We start from the raw sequence: 17,131 nt of genomic DNA, 5'->3' as shown, positions 1-17,131 counted from the left end.
CCCTGAAGTGCTTTCCAGGCACCAAGCTCAACACCCGCTTTGTCTCCTTTACACAGTATTGTCTCAATGCTCCTTTTCTTCCCTCTGGATTGTTCTTTATCTGCCCTGTGCCAAATGGGTTTCATTCTCCTCCTCTCCAGTTCCAAGGCACGTGACCACATCTCCCCTGTGGCGCTCAACCCTCTGTAGTAATTGTTAGTTTCAGATCTGCCTCTTCCCTTGGACGAGATGCCCTCCAAAGACAAGGGATACATATCATTCCCCTTTATGTCCCACCACACAGCCACCCCAGCAGGCAGTAGGTGTTCCATTGGGACGACAGTGGACAGGAAATCAGGAGACCGAGAGACTGAAAATTCAGAGATTATTCCATCCATGCGTCACAAGGAGTTATCCTGGTTTGGAACCAGCGCTGGAGAATCAAACCAGACAAAATAGATCTGGCTGATGGGGGGAATGGGGGAACACTGAGGAGTCGACTCAGGACACCCCTCCCGGGGCCCCTGCCACAGAAGGGTGGGATAAGATTGCCCCTAGCTTCATGGGCTCTGTGTGCCCCCGCTTAGGTGATTTCCTGTAAAATGATGCTTATGTTCATCCCCACAGCGTGGTTTCAGATATTCTCAACTGCTCCCCACCTTGTGTCATACTTAAATCATCCCAAGTGAATGAAGAGACATTGGGACCGTGGCCCCAAGCAAATGTACAGCTATGGCCTGGCTCCCCACCGATGGGCAGACTAGGTGATCATACCCCTTTCTAAATGGTTCTGTTCTTTTCAAGTAGGAGGCCCGCTTACAAAACAGAGGCATCTCTGATGTCCTCCCATTCACTGAATACCCTTTCTGTGCATCTGCCCCACGGTGGGTACCGTCCGGAGTTCGTCTCCTCCTAACCCCTGGGGAAACCGCCCATTCCTGCCACCCACGGCCAGCCTCTGCGAGGGCCAGGGTCGTGGGTATTCGGATCCAGCTTTCTGCTCCTTTGCTCTCACTCTTTCTGGACTAATGTGCACGTTTGCCCAGGCGTGAGTGATCGGTAATGAGTGCTACAGACTCAGTGGGGATTCTGCACCACCTCCTTCGGACTGATGGGTTTCCATGAGCAAACCCGGAAACCACCAAAACGACTCTCTGGAAATTTCCTATCTCCCCACCTTCCTAGCTACCTGCCTCTTCTGCTGCCCCCACTAGGGGTAAGCTGCAGGATTTTTCTGCTTCTAATCAAGTCGTTTTCTTCTGAGGATTTCAAGTACCCCTTTTGCCCTCAGGACAGGGTGTATTCTGTATTTTACAAGTTCATCTGTGATGTTCATGCAGATAGAGTTTATCGAGCAAAAGTTAGCTTCGTTTACGCATTCCTCTGGCACGCTTGGACCACACTGCTTGGTTTTTATCTTTCCACGTGTCTGCTTCCTCCAGAAGACAGGGATCAACCTGAGGGCAGAAACTGGCTTCGTTTAATTTTAGATCTCTAATCCCAAGCTTAAGGCCAGGTAAAATGTAGTTCTTGAATATTTAACAACGCTTATGTAGGCAGAGTCTAAAAGGTTATAAAACCAGAATTAACGTGGCCCCTGAAACATTCTTTCCAGTTTATTCCTATTGGACTGGCAAAACCATAGTTGCGGGAAGAGGGTGGGGAAGAGGCATCTGCACACACTGCTGAGGGGATAGAAAGTGGTCTGGCCTCTTGGGAGGAGAGTTTGATGATGCCCATCATAGTTCAAACTGCGGGGAAATTTCCACAGGGATCACATCGCGCCAGGGTACAAAGAGATATGCTGCACCGGCAAGGATGCTGTGACTTCACAGCTCTAGTAGGAGAAAAACTGGAAACAACCTTCACTGTCACAAGGAACTAGAAAATCCATTATGATAAATGCTTATTCCTGGAGTACCACATAGCCCTAGAGACAGAGGTATGTTGACATGTGCTAAGATAAATGAGCTGAAAGGGGGAGTTTCAGAAGCATGCTGCAGAGGTGTGTTAAGAAAAAAGGACAGACACATAAATGAATAGGGGTTTGTATGTATGTATATAAGACATTTATGGAAAGTTTCAAAAACATCCAGGGATTTCTTCTGGGGAAAAGAAATGAGTGGCTGGAGATGATGGTTGGGGACATTTCACTTTCTGTTTTCCACATTTCAGTACTATTCGGATGTTAACAATGATTTTGTATTCTTTTTATAACTAAACAGGATAAAATGCTGCAATAAGAAAACAAAAGCTTGGCTTTATATGTAAAAGAAGATAACTGGGGGGGGCGCCTGGGTGGCTCAGTCGGTTAAGCCTCCGACTTCAGCTCAGGTCACGATCTCACGGTCTGTGAGTTCGAGCCCCACGTCGGGCTCTGGGCTGATGGCTCGGAGCCTGGAGCCTGCTTTCCGGTTCTGTGTCTCCCTCTCTCTCTGCCCCTCCCCCGTTCATGCTCTCTCTCTGTCTCAAAAATAAAATAAAAACGTTAAAAAAAAATTAAAAAAAAAAAAAGAAGATAACTGGGGCGCCTGGGTGGCTCAGTCGGTTAAGCGTCCAATTTCGGCTCAGGTCATGATCTCACGGTCCGTGAGTTCGAGCCCCACGTCAGGCTCTGTGCTGACAGCTCGGAGCCTGGAGCCTGCTTCAGATTCTGTGTCTCCCTCTCTCTCTGCCCCTCCCCTGCTCATGCTCTGTCTCTCTCTGTCTCAAAAATAAATAAAAACATTTAAAAAAAAAGAAGATAACTAATGAAATTTTGGAGAAAATCTTCCTTATTTCTTTATAAGGCAATAGGCAATGTCTATAAAGCAACATTCGCTCTCTGTCCAGTTCATGAGGCGCCAATGATGTCTACAGAGTTCCAGAAAGGAACCTGGAGACAGGGACAGACACCGAGAAGGGCCAAGAGCCCTGAAGGAAATAAATATGGGAATGCGTGCCTTTAGTTGCTCTTGGATGACAGAAAATAAAGCCAGTTCTGATTGAGACTCTGAATCAGTCTGGGAGCCAAGAAATTCTGAGAACTCACCAAGCTGGAATGTACATGGGGCCTCTGACCAGTGCCAAGAAGTGAAGGCTAGGGATGCCTAAGTAAGTAATAGACGTAAATAAGTAATCTGGGTGAGCTCAGGCCCCAGGGACGTAAATGACCCAGGACTCTGCACACCTATCCCCTCTGTTCTGAAGGGATGCTCCCAGGGCAGACGTGACGGATGCTGATGTAATCAAAATTGCAGATACTATTGAGTACATCCTCTGCATGGAGCAAAATGGTTAATCATGCCAGCCTATTCTATTATTTTTCTTATTTTACATGCAGGGAATTGAGGCTCAGCGGAGTTAAGCAAGTAATTTGCTCAAGATTACAGTAAGTGCTAGAGGCGGGGATCAAACCCAGGTGTGACTCCAGGGACGGCCAAGGCCACTGCTAGCCTTTCCCCTATCTGGGAAAGAAATAGAAAAAGGAACTTCCTCGGAGTCGGGACAGCCCCGAAGCGCAACGGCGTTTTTGCCCAGAGAAAAGCCAGAGAACATAATGATTTAAGTGCCAGCACACTGAAGCCAGACGTCCTGTATTCAAATCCTGACTCCCGCACTTAATGGCCATGTGACCTGACGTAAGTCATTGGACCTCTCTGTGCCTCGCTTTCCTCAGCAGTAAAATCAAGGTCGCCGTAATGCCCCCTCTACAGTTTGCGAGGATGAGACTAAAGGGGTTAAATAAACAGTGCTTGCCTCGTGATACGTACCAGATGTTGACGATTATTATTACGATTAAGAAAAAGGTGTCCTTCCTTCCAGGCAGATGCAACCCTGCAGGGTGCAGATCTTAGCAAGTGGGGCAGACGAGGTTTCTGCCCCCTCCCTGTGCCATCGGGCAGTGCACAAGTCCACAACCTCACATATCACGCCTGCTGAGCGATTCACTTCCACATGTAGCCATTCTTTCCTCCCGGCTTCCCCTCTGCCAGCCTGGCTGTGGATCAGAATCTCCTGGCCCACTTTTTACAAACACAGATTCCCAGGGCCTGTTCTGATACAGGCGGGTTGGGCTAAGCAGGGCCTGAGGATCTGTATGTTCAACAAGCCCCAGGTGATCAGTGACGTGGGAACGGCATGTCCCTGGACACACATCTCTGGAAGCACCAGACGTCCCCACCTGTTCCTGCCCTTGGGAGCAAGCGGCCTCGTTTTCATGTTTGGTCCCAGGTCTGGACACACGGAGAGGGGGAGCAAGAAACATGTGCCCCTGCAAGCCAGCCGGCAGAGCAGATGGCTGGGCCAACAGGAGTGACGAGCTGAGTGCTGTTGTGTTTGCGTGAGTGACACCAGAGACCCTTCCCCTGGAGACGTGGGCTTCCCCAGACCCTTGCCACTCAAAGTACAGCTCACAAACCAGCAGAATGGCTCCCCCTTGGGAACCTGTTAGAAATGCAGACACTCAGGACCCAGACCTACTAAATTAGGTTGTGCATTTTACAGGAACCCCCAGATGACTCATGAGCAAGTTTGAGGCACATTGTCCAAGAAGGCGTCCCCCATCAGAATAAGTTCTAACTCGTGCGCACCTCTAACCTGTCCAAGCACCCTCTGGGGCCGATCTTTTCCTTTGGACTCCCAGACAGCCCCAGAAAAACAGCTTTGCATAGCCCAGATCCATGCTCGGCAGCCAGCCTAGGGCTCACAGTGAACCTCTGCTTAAATGAGTTACTTATTTCTAAGTCGGCATTAAAATAAGCCTTCCCGGGGCACCTGGGTGGTTCAGTCGGTTAAGCGTCTGACTTCAGCTTGGGTCATGATCTCATGGTCCGTGAGTTCGGGCCCGGCATCAGGCTCTGTGCTGACAGCTCAGAGCCTGGAGCCTGCTTCGGATTCTGTGTCTCCCTCTCTCTCTGCCCCTCCCCTGCTCATGCTCTGTCTCTCTCTGTCTCAAAAATAAATAAAAACATTTTAAAAAATTTAAAATAAGCCTTCCCAATGAATTGAAAAAGAGACAACAACACCAGCCTCTGGAATTCTGGGGCGTAAAAACATTCCCTTCTTTTGTACGGAGTTGTGACCCCTGCTTCCCTGGCCAAAGCCATCCAAAGACATCAAATAGCCCAAAGAAAACAAGCCGTGTCTTCCTGTTGGCCCAGCTTCAAGTTATCAGGCAGATTTCACACTGGAGCTTGACCTCATTAATCCAAAGCCTATCACATTGCTGTAAATGTCAGTGGAAAAATAGCCATTCAGTGGGTTTCCTTCATTCCACCAGAAAGGGAAAAAACAGGAAGGCAACAGCAGCTGTGGCCCAGCTTGGCAAATCCCAAGGGCCCCGCTGACAGGGCGTTCCTTGTCGGCACCTAGTTCGCCTGCCCCGGCCGGCTCGTCCAGATAAAGGTGAGTCCTACGGGCACGTGACCAAAATGCACTGGTGACTGCAGCAATGGTTCAGATCAGTTGGGCCCCCCAGCACCTGCTGGCGAAGGAAAATAGCTTGGTCTGAATTTCCTTGGCCTGCATCACCAACTGGCCATTTATCATTCAGTTTCATCTAAATCTCTCCTGCCCATTCAAAATGTCCTACAAGCCAAACCTCTGGGACTCCAGGGGACACAAGGCCTTCCAAGTCCTCATTCATCCTTTTAATGCATATTGATTGTCTCCCATGTACCGGGGCTCCATGCTGGGCAACCGGGGACACAGAGCTGAATGAATTAGACACAGTCACTGACCTTATGAGGCTCATAGCCCAGTGCAACTTTCCTCAGCCTCGGCACTATTGACATTTGGGTAACTCTTTGCTATGAAAGGCTGTCCTGTGTGATGCAAGAAATTCAGCAGCATCCCTGGCCTGTACCCGCTAGACGCCAGTAGCAGCCCCCCCCCACCCCGCACCTCCCCAGTTGTGACAGCCAAAAATGTCTCCAGACATTCCCAAAGGACTCCTGGGGGCCGAACTGTTACCAGCTGAGAACCGCTCGTCTAGCGAGTAAGACAGACTCAAAAAGTAATGACCACAAATAACCATATGATCACAACTACGATAAGTACCACAGAGGTCAACGTTGTGGATATTATACCGATGTCATCTACGACGTGGAAGCCAGGTTTTCTTTGTATGATTACAAGTCTTTATTACAACTCCGAATTATACATATTATGTATATAGTATATATGATCTGTATTTCCAGGTGGAGAAATTGAGGCTCAAGGAAGCGAAGAAATTGCCCAAGGCCCCAAAGCCAGTGGAAGGCAGAACCTGGATTTGAACCCCAGCCCTAAACTCCGCCTCCTATGGAAAAGGAAATTTGAGCCTTTGCCTTCTGAAAACAGGTAAGGTCACGTGACGCGCGCGCGCTGCACTGACCAGCCGTCCTAAAAGACTCATTCCTTCCTAGCGGGTCCCGGTAGAACTCAACCACCACCTGCCACATCAATGAGGTTACAAACTGCCTGCCTCAAGGCACATTTGTGGGACCCTACGGGCCAAGGGATGCGGCCCTGAATTCCGAGACATCCAAGAACACCTCCTCCCCTTTGCCAAATGCCTGCCCACGGGGCCTCCCCAAAAATCAGGGCAGGGAGAGAATGCAGCAGTGTCCAGGCAGCCAGAGAACTCCCCACCGTGACCCATCTTCAAGGTGCCTACTGCCCAGCATCCAAGGGTGCACAGTGGAAGAAACCAGACGTTCTGCATGAGTGAAACATTTAGCAATTTACAAGGAGCATGAGTGAAGTGGTACGGGACAGCACGTGGAAGCTTTGGAGACCCCCGACATGAGTTCCCGCCACTTAGGAGCCCCAGGCCCCTTAGCGAATCGCCTCACCCTTGGTGCCTCAGTGTCCCCTTCTGTACAACAGGGATAAATGCATCCACTTCAAGTCAGTCGGTATGAGCATTCCATGGCAATGCAAGCAAAGACCTTGGACAGTGACCAGCCTCCAGGAAGTGTACCGGCACCTGGTACAATGTTATAATCAATAAGGAGCCAGATCACGGCACTTCCTCCACGTACATCCCCTTCCTTCAAATGAGCTACTGAGTCCCAGGAAGAGAGAAACAGATGAAGAAGTAGGAAAAGCATCTCGGGAAGAAGGAGGGGATCTCCGTGCTTTCCTAGTAGAAGGAAGAGGAAGGGACAGCTAACATACTGGCAGATGAGCCCGGGGCCAGCCCTCCCTCCCGTGCAGAAGTTAATCCTAGACTTTCTTGGGTGTGCAACCGGACAGCCCTCCACAGGCCGCAGGGTGCCTGCTTCGGGTCAGCGAGTGTTTAATCATTTGGGACCCCTCGGAAGGATGGCCTCTGCCCACCTCCCTGGCCTCGCCTGCCGCCCCAGCGTCCGTCACGCCCTATGGTGATGGCACTCCAGCCTCGGCCTCTGCCCACTGCTCTCAGAGACACCAAGCGCTTTCAAGCCCCTGTGCTGTTGCGCAAGCCGCTCCCTCTGCTCAGCCTGCCCGCCCCTCTAGTACCCGCCACCTGGAAAACTGTCTCTGAAGGCTTGCGACGTGCTCCCACAGCAGCTTGCCCACCTGTCATCGGTCATCACAGACTAGTAATAATAGCAACTAACATGTGCAAAGCTCTGATTAATATCTAAAAGGCCCTGCACTGAGTTTCTTACCCAGGCATCTGTCCATCACCAGCCAGCAGCAAGGTGGCAGCTTCAGGAGGGAAACCTGGGTTGGTTAGCCCCGGCCACCTGTCCACCCACCCCTCGGCTCTCCCCTCCCCTTCTCACCAGTGAAGCTGTTATCCCACGGTGTCCTTGCTATCTGTTTCCAGGCCTGCCTCTCCCCCGCAGAGGGGAGCCCTGATTGCTGCTTGATTCATCTTGAAATCCCTCGCTAAGCACAAGGTCTTACAATGGAGTAAACATCTATCGAATGAACCCACAAATCCTGGAAAATGGCAGCCAGATGTGAGAGGCTAACTCACAGACTTCCTGGGGACAGGCCCAGGCTGGACTCCAGTTCCCAGGAGTCAGGCCTCCCCAGCCAAGAGGCTTTCCCTGTCCTGAGAGCTAGAGGCAGAAGTGGTCTGACTCCCCCAGACTGGAGGCGGTGGGGCCTTTGACAGCCCAAGGCAGAGGAGGAAATGGTGGTGATGGTGACGATAACCATTTCCTGCATTCCTGCCCACACCAGGTGCTGCACTAAACACTTTCTGTGCATTATTATCTCACAGAATCCTCACAACCCCACGAAGTAGGCAGTGTTATTGGCTCCCATGTTACAGATGAGAAAACCAGGACTCAGAGAGAGCAGTAATTTACCTGTCATCACACAGCTTTTAAGTATCGAGCTATCATTTGAACTAAACCTGCCTGGTGCTCGTGGTCTGCAAACTTTGTAGCTTTCTGCAGGAGGCAGGCTGGTCCAAGCCCTCCCTGAGCCCAGCCTCTAAGATGTGCTCGGGCTAAAGAAGGTTTGTCCTGATCTCTGCTGGCAGAATGCCCTGCGGGACCCACCATACGCCAAATGGTTCAAGTCCGAGGTGCAGGCAGGGTACAGGCTGGGGCAGCTAGTTGGGGGAAGGCAGCAAGGTTGGGTGGGGTTCTTGAGGGTCCAAGTACGGCACAGGAATCCAGGAAGGTGCCTTCCGCCATCTGCAAAACCAGGCTAGCTGCAACCTCTGTTGGCCAGAGAAAGGTCCCTCTGGGGATGGGGCTGGTTTTGAAAAGAAACTGAGGCCCTAGTTTCCAACAGTCCAAATGGGCTCTGCCGAAAGGTTCTGGCCTTGGGGAAAATCCCACCTTCCTGAGTCAGCATCCCCTTCCCCCTGTCCCTCAGGCTCCCAAACAGACTTTAGCAGCTAGATTAGGATTTAACCTTCCCTCCAGCACCAGTGACCGGAATGAAGTCTGAGCATACGTTGGCCTTGCCCGCGTGTCCTTCCAGGAAGCAAGGAGCCTCCGCACGCTAACCAGGGAATGTGCAGGTGAATGTCCCAGTGGGAGGAGGTTGACAGAGGGACAGGGAGGGTCAACTGGTCTTCCTGAAGGAGCCACTGCAGAGGCTGGGACCAGGAAACGGGTCAGGAAGGTTTCAGGGTGGGCGACACTGTTGGGTACGCTCCAGTTGACCAGAGGGTTCAAAGTCGAACGTCCAGAGTGGCCTGGGTGACATCTTGTCTCCAGCATCTTGCTGGCAGGGGGGAGAGAAGGGGCCGGGGAAATCTGTGTGGGATGGCTCTGTGAGCAGGCGGCGAGCTGAAAGGACTCGCTCACCAGGGCCCACAAGCCACCTGCAGGCTGGAGCTTTGTGACCAAGCTGGGGGAAGATGTGGAAAATCCCCCGGCCCCCGCAGAACCACCCTCCAGGACTCCACGGGCTGCTCCTGCCTAAAGGAGACACACCCCACTCAAAACCACTAGGAAGGGCGCCAGTATTTACCTAAGAGCATTCCTCCCGTCCCGCTCCACTGCACCAAGCACTTCACGTGGGTCCCCTCGCCACCCCTGCCCACGGCCTGAGTATTAGCCCCATTGTCTTAGAGGCAACTGAGGCTCCTGGAGGCCAAGTGCCTTGCCTTCCAGCCCAGCGCCAGTCACTGGCTGAGGTAAGAAGCTTTATTACCAACCTAGGGGGAAGCCTCCCAGATGGAGGGTTTTTCCCCTCGCTGGTTCACCAGCCGCAGGAAATGGCAGGGCACTCAGGAAAGTACCCCGTGGGCTCAGGCGGCTAATGACAGGCCCCTTCCAGAGACAGCCCTGCGGGAAAGGGAGCCTGGTACCTCGGGGCCCTGGGTCCTCCACAGAGGGCGATTCAGAGGCGGCACCTGGTGCCCGCGGCCGCGGGGAGCTGGTGAGCGCTTCTGACAGCGAGAACAGGGGCCCATTATGTGGAATCCAATCACATGGGCGCGCAAGCAGCTCGGCTTTCGGTTCTGAGAAGCGCTTATGCAGCCACCTCTCTCCCCGCTCCCGAGTGCCCGGGAGTCCCGGGTCCCAGGCTTTGAGCGCGGCCCTCCCGGGAACACCGGATTCAAAGCTCGCCTCGGCTCAATCATCCGCTCGGGGCTGGGAGCTGCATCAGCAGCGGCTCCCGAGGAGCCGGCTCCAGACTGGGGGAGGAGGAGGGAGGGAGGGAGTCTGCATCAGGGAAAGGAGGCTGGCAGCGGGCGCCTCCCCCTCCCTGCGTTCCACTCGGGCGGTCTGGGCAGCTCAGCCTGGGCGCTCCGGGTGACCTTGGGCAGACCCCTCCGCGCGACCTCTTTGGGGCGGGTTGCACGGGTTCTGCCCATCCCAGGCTCTCGGGGGCGCTCCTCGGGCCGGAGTCGGGGCGCGGGACTCGGGAGGAGAGGCGCGCTCCTGGCGCGGGGACCCGGCAGCCCGCGCACGGCGGCCCTTTGGAGAGGCCGGGAGCACCTCCCGCGGGGAAGAAGCGCGCGGGGTCTCCCGGGGCCGGCGGGCGCTGTCAGCTGGAGCCAGCGGCGGGGCGGGTCCGCACGCGGGGGCGCCCGCCCTGGGGACCTTTCCCGCCCGGGCAGAAGCGCTCCCTGCGGGGATCTGGCGCCGCCACGCGAGGGGGCGGCGCCCCCACGGCGGGCCCCGAGGCTGGGCGCCCCGGCCGTTTGATGCTGGTTGTGGCTCCCGCTTCGCGGCACCGCGACCCCCGGCAGAAGCAGCCGAAATCCCACAGGCTGCCCCAAGAGCGGGCCCCGGTGGCCCCGGCCAACAGCCTGCCGATGCGCCCCCTACCCCAGCCTCGTCGTAGGCGCGCCAGACCCGGAGAACGCCCCCACCCCAGCCCGACGCCCCGGCCTGCTCTCCCCGCACCCGCCGTTCCAGCGCCCCCTCCCCCAATTACCTCCAGCCGCCGGCCCTTGGCCCACGCGCCCCACACACCCCCAACCAGACCTTCCGCGGCTGGGACCACCTCCCCGCCGCGATCCTCATCCCCGCCGGCTCCAGCCAGGGAGGGGCGGCGTCGCCGGGGAACTCACCCGCTCTCCCTAGCCCGGCCCCGAGCGGCTCCGGCCCTGGCTCTGTCAGTCGGTCCCCGAGCCGCAGCTGCCGGTGCGGCGACAGAAGCTGGCTGAGCCCGGCCGCCAGCCTCCGCGCCGCCCCTCGGCTCCTCCCCCTAGGCGGGGCCTGAGCTCCCGGGAAGTGGGTGGGCACGCTCACCCTGCTCCTCCCGCCGTCCTGGGAGCTCGCAGAAGGGTCCCGGCACCCTGGGGGTGCGGGCCCCTCCACTGAGCAGCGGAAATCGAGGGCCATGGACGTTGCCAGGCTTCGGAACAGTCGTCCTTACAGTCTTCCCCCCTTTCACGCCCTCTCCTCACCATCACCAAACGCGGAAAGGGGGAAGCCCAGGACTGCATTCCTGCTCCCATTTCGTGGAAGGGCATCATGAAGCCCAGAGGGGAGCAGTAACCTGCCCGAGGTCATACAGAATCAGTACCAGTGCCAGAAACCCAGGTCTCCTACCTCGAAGGCCTGCGCAGCCTGAGTCTGAAGCCTTTCCGGGACCTCAAGAAGCCCAACTAGGCCTTGCCCTGGGGACAGGTTTGTGGGGGCAGGTTCCCCAGACGGGGCGGGGGTGGGGGGTGAGGAGAGATCGGTGGGAGCTTGGGGGTTGTGGCCTGCGACATGGACTGTCATCATTTCCTCTTTCTGTAAAGAAAGGAGGCTAAGGAAGGAGGAAGGAAGTGGTCGCACCTTCGCTGACGTCTGTCACTGTCTGAGGTGTGCAGCATCCAGAAAGGGGCTGCCCTCCGGAGATCTAGTGGTAAAAATGAAAAAACGAAAAGCAAAACACACCGAGGTGGTTTCGATCATCGAATTCGAGCCTCTTTCCGGGGCTGAAGGCCTCAGCACTCTGAACACCATCTTTTTTTTTTTTCTTTTTTTTTCTTTTTTTTTTTTTTTTACAGGATCTAACTATTTTTGCGTCGCTGTTGAGAGGGCCCTACTCCCCACCCCACCCCCCAGGAAGAGAAGAGAAAGTTAACAAAGGGAAAAAACCCGTACCAAAACATTCTCTGGAATCCACACTCCCTGAACACTGGCTTTAGAACAATAGCATTCTCTTGTCCACAAAGGGCCTTGTTTCCTGAGCTTTCTCCGCCTCAGCTTAGAGCCCCAGGCAGCCCAGGGCCAGTCAGTGATGGTGCAGACAAGGTTTAAGTTTGGGGAGTTTTGGGGTGATGCGCAGTTTTTCACGCCCCAGCAATCCAGTTTGAAGGAAGAATTCCTCTTGGCCATCACACTAGCAATGTCCTTTTGCGGTGGCCGGTAGAACCCGAGTTTAGGGATTTCCTGTTTGCTAAGGCAACTCAGTAACCTTCCTTGGGGAAGGTGAAAAACTCAGGGCTGGGCTTGTTCCAGGCCCTGGGGCCCCTCAAGTCCTCTGAAAGCCCCCTCCCTCATTCACCTCCCCTCCCACCCCCCCCCACCCCGGCTCCAGCTGTGAGCTCAGAGGGCGGAAATCCATCTAAGGCAGGTATTGAACTTGGAGCCTATGTTCCTGACATGAAGCCCTGAGGATGGGCCCAAATCCCCATGTTGTATTGTTCATTCACACCTTTCACCGTATCTGATGCCAAAAGTTCCGGTGCACTCACGCTTCCTGATTTCAAAACACAGCTACAGTAATCGAGGCAGTGAAGTATGGGTACGAGGACAGATATGCAGACAATGGGATAAAACTGAGAGTCCAAATATAAACCCTTCCACCTACGACCAATTAATTTTCAACAGGAGTGACAGCGCAATGTAATGAGGAACCGATAATCTTTTCAACAAATCTTTTCGTGCACAACTGGATGTCACGCTGGGACAAATGGATTTCCTTGTGCAGAAGAATGAGGCTGGACCCCTACCTCACACCGTGTACAGAAATTAACTCAAAACGGACCAGACTGACACGTAAGAGCTAAAGGTGCAAAACACTCATCAGAAAATGTAGGCATAAACTGTGACCATCGATTAAGTAATGGCTTCTTAGATGTGGCACCTAAAGCACAAGCAACAAAGAAAAAAAAAACAGAGAGGTCCTATCAAAAAAAAAGTTTGTGCTTCAAAAGTTGGGACATCATCAAGGTACCTACCTGGGTGGCTCAGTTCGTTGAGCGTCCAGCTCGGCTCAGGTCACGATCTCACAACTCATGAGTTCGAGCCCCGCGTCGGGCTCTGTGCTGAAAGCTCAGAGCCTGGAGTCTGCTTCAGATTCTGTGTTTCCCTCTCTCTCTCTGCCCCTCCCCTGCTCACGCTCTGTCTCTCTCTCTCTCTCAAAAATAAATAAAAACATAAAAATTTTTTTTTAATTTGGGACACCATCAAGAAAGTGAAGAGAAAGTAACTGTTATGGGCTGAATTGTGTCCCTGCAAAAATTCACATGTCTAAGTCCCAACCCCCAGTACCTCAGAATTAACTGTATTTGGAAACAAGCCTTTAAAGACGTGATTAAGTCAAACTGAGGCCCTTAGGATAGGGCCTGAATCCAGTATGACTAGTGTCCTTATAAATGGAGAAAAGGACATCTGGGATGCACACATAGAGCGGAGACCTTGTGAAGACATAGACAGGGAACGGATGGCTATCTACAAGCCAAGGAGAGAAACCTTGGGAGAAACCAAATCTGCAAACACCTTGATCTTGGACCTCTAGCATCCAGAGCTGTGAGAAAGAAACTTCTGTTGTTTAAGCCACCCAGAATGTGGCATTTTGTCACAGCAGCCCTAGCAAACTAATACAATAGCTCACCAGATGGGAGGAAAGATTTGCAATCTGATAAGGTCTTGTATCTAGAATATGTAAGGAGCTCTTACAACTCAATAATAAAAAGGCAAACAGTAAAAACCTTGGTCTGCGAGTAACTCGTTCTACGAGTGTTCTTCCAGATGGGCCAACATTTCTAATAAATTTTAACTTGATTAAACAATCGATGTCTTGCAATACAAGTAGTACCTGATGCCAAAAGTCACATGATCACAACTGAGCCAATGGTTCTTCTCTCCCTCTCCCTCCTTCCCCGTGGGATTCTGGGTGATTGTCTCTCATGCTCAGATGCTTGGTCTTAACGCCTCAGTGCTTGGCAGAAATCAGTGAGTTTTCAGAACGTTGGAAGGTGCCCACAACAGGCACTACTGTATTTTTTGTCACTTCAAAGCATCTAGGGACAGTCCTTTGCTTTCCCATACAAGAGTAAGCTTAGGAATGCTTTGCTTCATCCGGGGTCAGGCTGCCTGCGGATAGAAACCCTTTCCTCTGCTGCCTTACTGCCAGTTACGTTACATACAGTATATGACTGTGGTCAACATCCGTGCGAGTGTCTACGATGGCCCCCGTGCAGAAGATTCCGTTGAGCCAACAGACAGCAGTGATTCCATTAGTGATAGTGACAGTCGTCCTACACAATAACCCTCCTCTCTCTTGTCTCCCGCACACCAGCCAGGAAGGTTTTCAAAGGTAAGTACAGGTTAATTTGTTTATTTTTCTTTACATTTTGTATTTTCTTTGTTATTTTGTTTTATATTACAGTATCGTAATCATTTTAATATGAATATTTTTGGGTTGTGGAATGAATCATCTGAGTGTCCCTTATTTCTTCCAGGGAAATTTGCTTTGATATACAAGTGCTTTGGAATGCAAGCATGCTTCCGGAACAAGTTATGCTCGCAAACCGAGGGTTTGCTATAACTCGATTCAAAATTTGACAGAGAATCGGAATAGACATTTCTCCAAAGAAGATACAGAAGTGGCCCGTAAGTGCATGAAGACACGCTCAACGTCATTAGCCATCAAGGAAATGCAAATCAAACCTACGATGTGATCCCATTTGAAACTTAATAGGAAGGCTGTGATCGAAACGACAGGCAATAACAAGGGCTGGCAAGGAAGTGAAGAAATTAGACGCCTCATACATTGCTTGGAGAAATGTAAGATGGGGTCATTGCTTTCAAAAACGGCCCACCAGTTGCTCAAAATGTTAAACGTAGAGTTACCAGATGATCCAGAAATTCTACTGGTAGCTACACAGCCGGGAGAAATAAAGGCATGCCTCCACACAAACCTGTGCACGAACCTTCACAGAGCATTCTGCACAACAGCGCCAAAGTGGAAACAGCCCACATGTCCATCGTCTGTTGGATGGGTAAATAAAATGTGATATATGTCCACACAATGCAGTATTACTTGGCGATCAAGAGGAACGAGGTACCGATACATACCACAACACGGACGCACCTCGAAAGAAGCCAGACACGAGACCCCAGGTTGTACGATTCTACTGGTAGGTAATGTCCAGAACAGGCAAATGTATAGAGACAGAAAGCAGATCAGTGGTTGTCTGGAACGGGGAGAGGGTTTGGGGGGCAAGGGGAGCATGATTGATCAAAGGCACTAGATTCTTTTGGGGGTGATTAACATACTAAAACCGATGCGGTGATGGCTGCCCAACTATGAATATACCAGAGCCCGCTGGATGGCACACTTTATTTTTTTTTAATCTTTTCAATGTTTGAGAGAGAGACAGAGTGTGTGCAGGGGAAGGGCAGAGAGAGAGAGAGAAAGACACAGACTCGGAAGCAGGCTCCAGGCTCTGAGCTGTCAACACAGAACCTGATGAGGGGCTCGAACTCACGAACCGTGAGATCATGACCTGAGCCAGTCGGATGCTTAACCGACTGAGCCATCCAGGCACCCCTGGATTGTATACTTTAAGTGGGTGAATTGTGTAGTATATGGATCGCAATAAAGTTTTCACCAAAAAAAAAAAAAAAAAAAAGTTAAACTGGTCCCTTGAAAGCAACCAGAGGACTATGTCTCCCAGCCTGTCCCCTGTCCCCAGGCACCAAAGCCCTGCTTTATATTTTGAGCTCACCTATGGTCTGTGAGACATTAGGATACAGTCCAAGGCCAATGAACATTCTAATAGATGGCGGGAAATCTTTGAGGACCTAAAAATAAACGGATTGGCCCCAACATATAAAATCTGACACATCGGTGTTTACAAATACAGAATTAAATATCTACGTAACTTTCCACTAGTCAAGTGCAGCTCAAGTGAACTCACAGTTACATAATTACACAGGAGGTAGAACGGGGGCTCATTATATGGTTGTTATGAGGTAAAGCAAGGGGGCCAGAAGAAGAAAGGCCCAGAGGCTCCTGAGTCTGTGGGAAAAATGAGCTAATCCCACTCACAGGGATTCATTTTCGAGGTTATTTGAGCCACTGGTTCTTAGTACCAGCCGGTGGGCAGGTGCCGGGCTGGCTACATTCATTCATTCAACAAATACGTCCTGTGATGGCTGGCCCCCGGTGAGCCTTGCTGGGAGGCAGGTGCTGCTGGTGAAGGTGTCGGCAGGAGAGCAGGGAGTGCAGAGGGTGCAGCGTGGGCTCCGGGGAAAATGAGCCAGGGTGGTAGAAAGGCATGCTGGGTAAGCGTCCTGGCTCCACTGTGAACCTGCTGGGTGGTCATTTCCCCTTCCAGGGTGTCAGTTTCCTGGTCGGTAAAACTCCTTTTGTACAATACTCGCACGGGTTTGTGTGTGTGTGTGTTTTCCCACGTCCTCGTGCTTTTGAGGGAAGTGACCTTTCTTCGACCTCTTTTGTAAGCTTCCCAAAGAGCACGGTCAGAAATGTTTGCACACAGTGGGAGCCCCATAGAGGTGTGGAGGGAACACTAGATGTTCTCGGCTAGCAGGTGAGCTCCGTGCTGGGGATACTGTGAGTTTCAGGGTGACTGGGGGAGGGGGCGGACGGGATTTCATTTTTATATTCCGTTTACAGAGAATTCTCGTAACACGGTGCCTTTCGATCTTGGCGGTACGTTGGAATCACTGAGGGAGCGCTGGAAAGGATGGATGCCCCAGGCCACTTGAATCGGATTCTGGAGATGCGGCTCCTACTTTTAAACACACACTTATTGGGGTGGCTGGGTGGTTAAGTGTCCAACTTCAGCTCAGATCATGATCTCACAGTTTGTGAGTTCGAGCCCCGCATCAGGCCCTGTGCTGACAGCTCAGAGCCTGGAGCCTGCTTCGGATTCCGTGTCTCCCTCTTTCTGCTCCTCCCCCGCTCATGCTCTGTCTCTTTCAAAAATAAATAAACATTAAAAAAAAAATTTTTTTAATGTGATGTGCATCCAGGCTAAGGATCACCACCTAAGTCTGTGTTTCTCAAAGTTCACAGAGCACAGAATTACCTAGGG

General features: G+C 52.2%; 1 protein-coding gene across 3 annotated transcripts in view; it reads right to left on the bottom strand.

The window, feature by feature from the left end:
• The window catches only part of PPP1R16B (protein phosphatase 1 regulatory subunit 16B), a 100,318-nt gene extending 88,822 nt beyond the window's left edge, over nt 1–11,496 (bottom strand). The window contains exon 1 of one of the 3 annotated variants that reach the window (XM_078444076.2): nt 11,403–11,496. Coding sequence is in view for 1 of the 3 variants with exons in the window: in XM_060617547.3 (XP_060473530.1) it covers nt 10,919–11,192 (274 nt within the window). In the remaining 2 variants the exon portion in view is untranslated. Of the gene's footprint in view, nt 1–10,918; nt 11,350–11,402 lie in introns of those variants that run through there. The other 2 variants (XM_060617547.3, XM_078444075.2) reach the window with 2 other exon arrangements.
• Nucleotides 11,497–17,131: the final 5,635 nt, after the last annotated feature.

Source organism: Panthera onca, chromosome A3 (genome assembly GCF_046562875.1).
Source record: "Panthera onca isolate mPanOnc1 chromosome A3, mPanOnc1 haplotype 2, whole genome shotgun sequence".
Taxonomy (NCBI): Eukaryota; Metazoa; Chordata; class Mammalia; order Carnivora; family Felidae; genus Panthera; species Panthera onca.
This window is presented reverse-complemented; position numbering and strand designations above follow the sequence as displayed.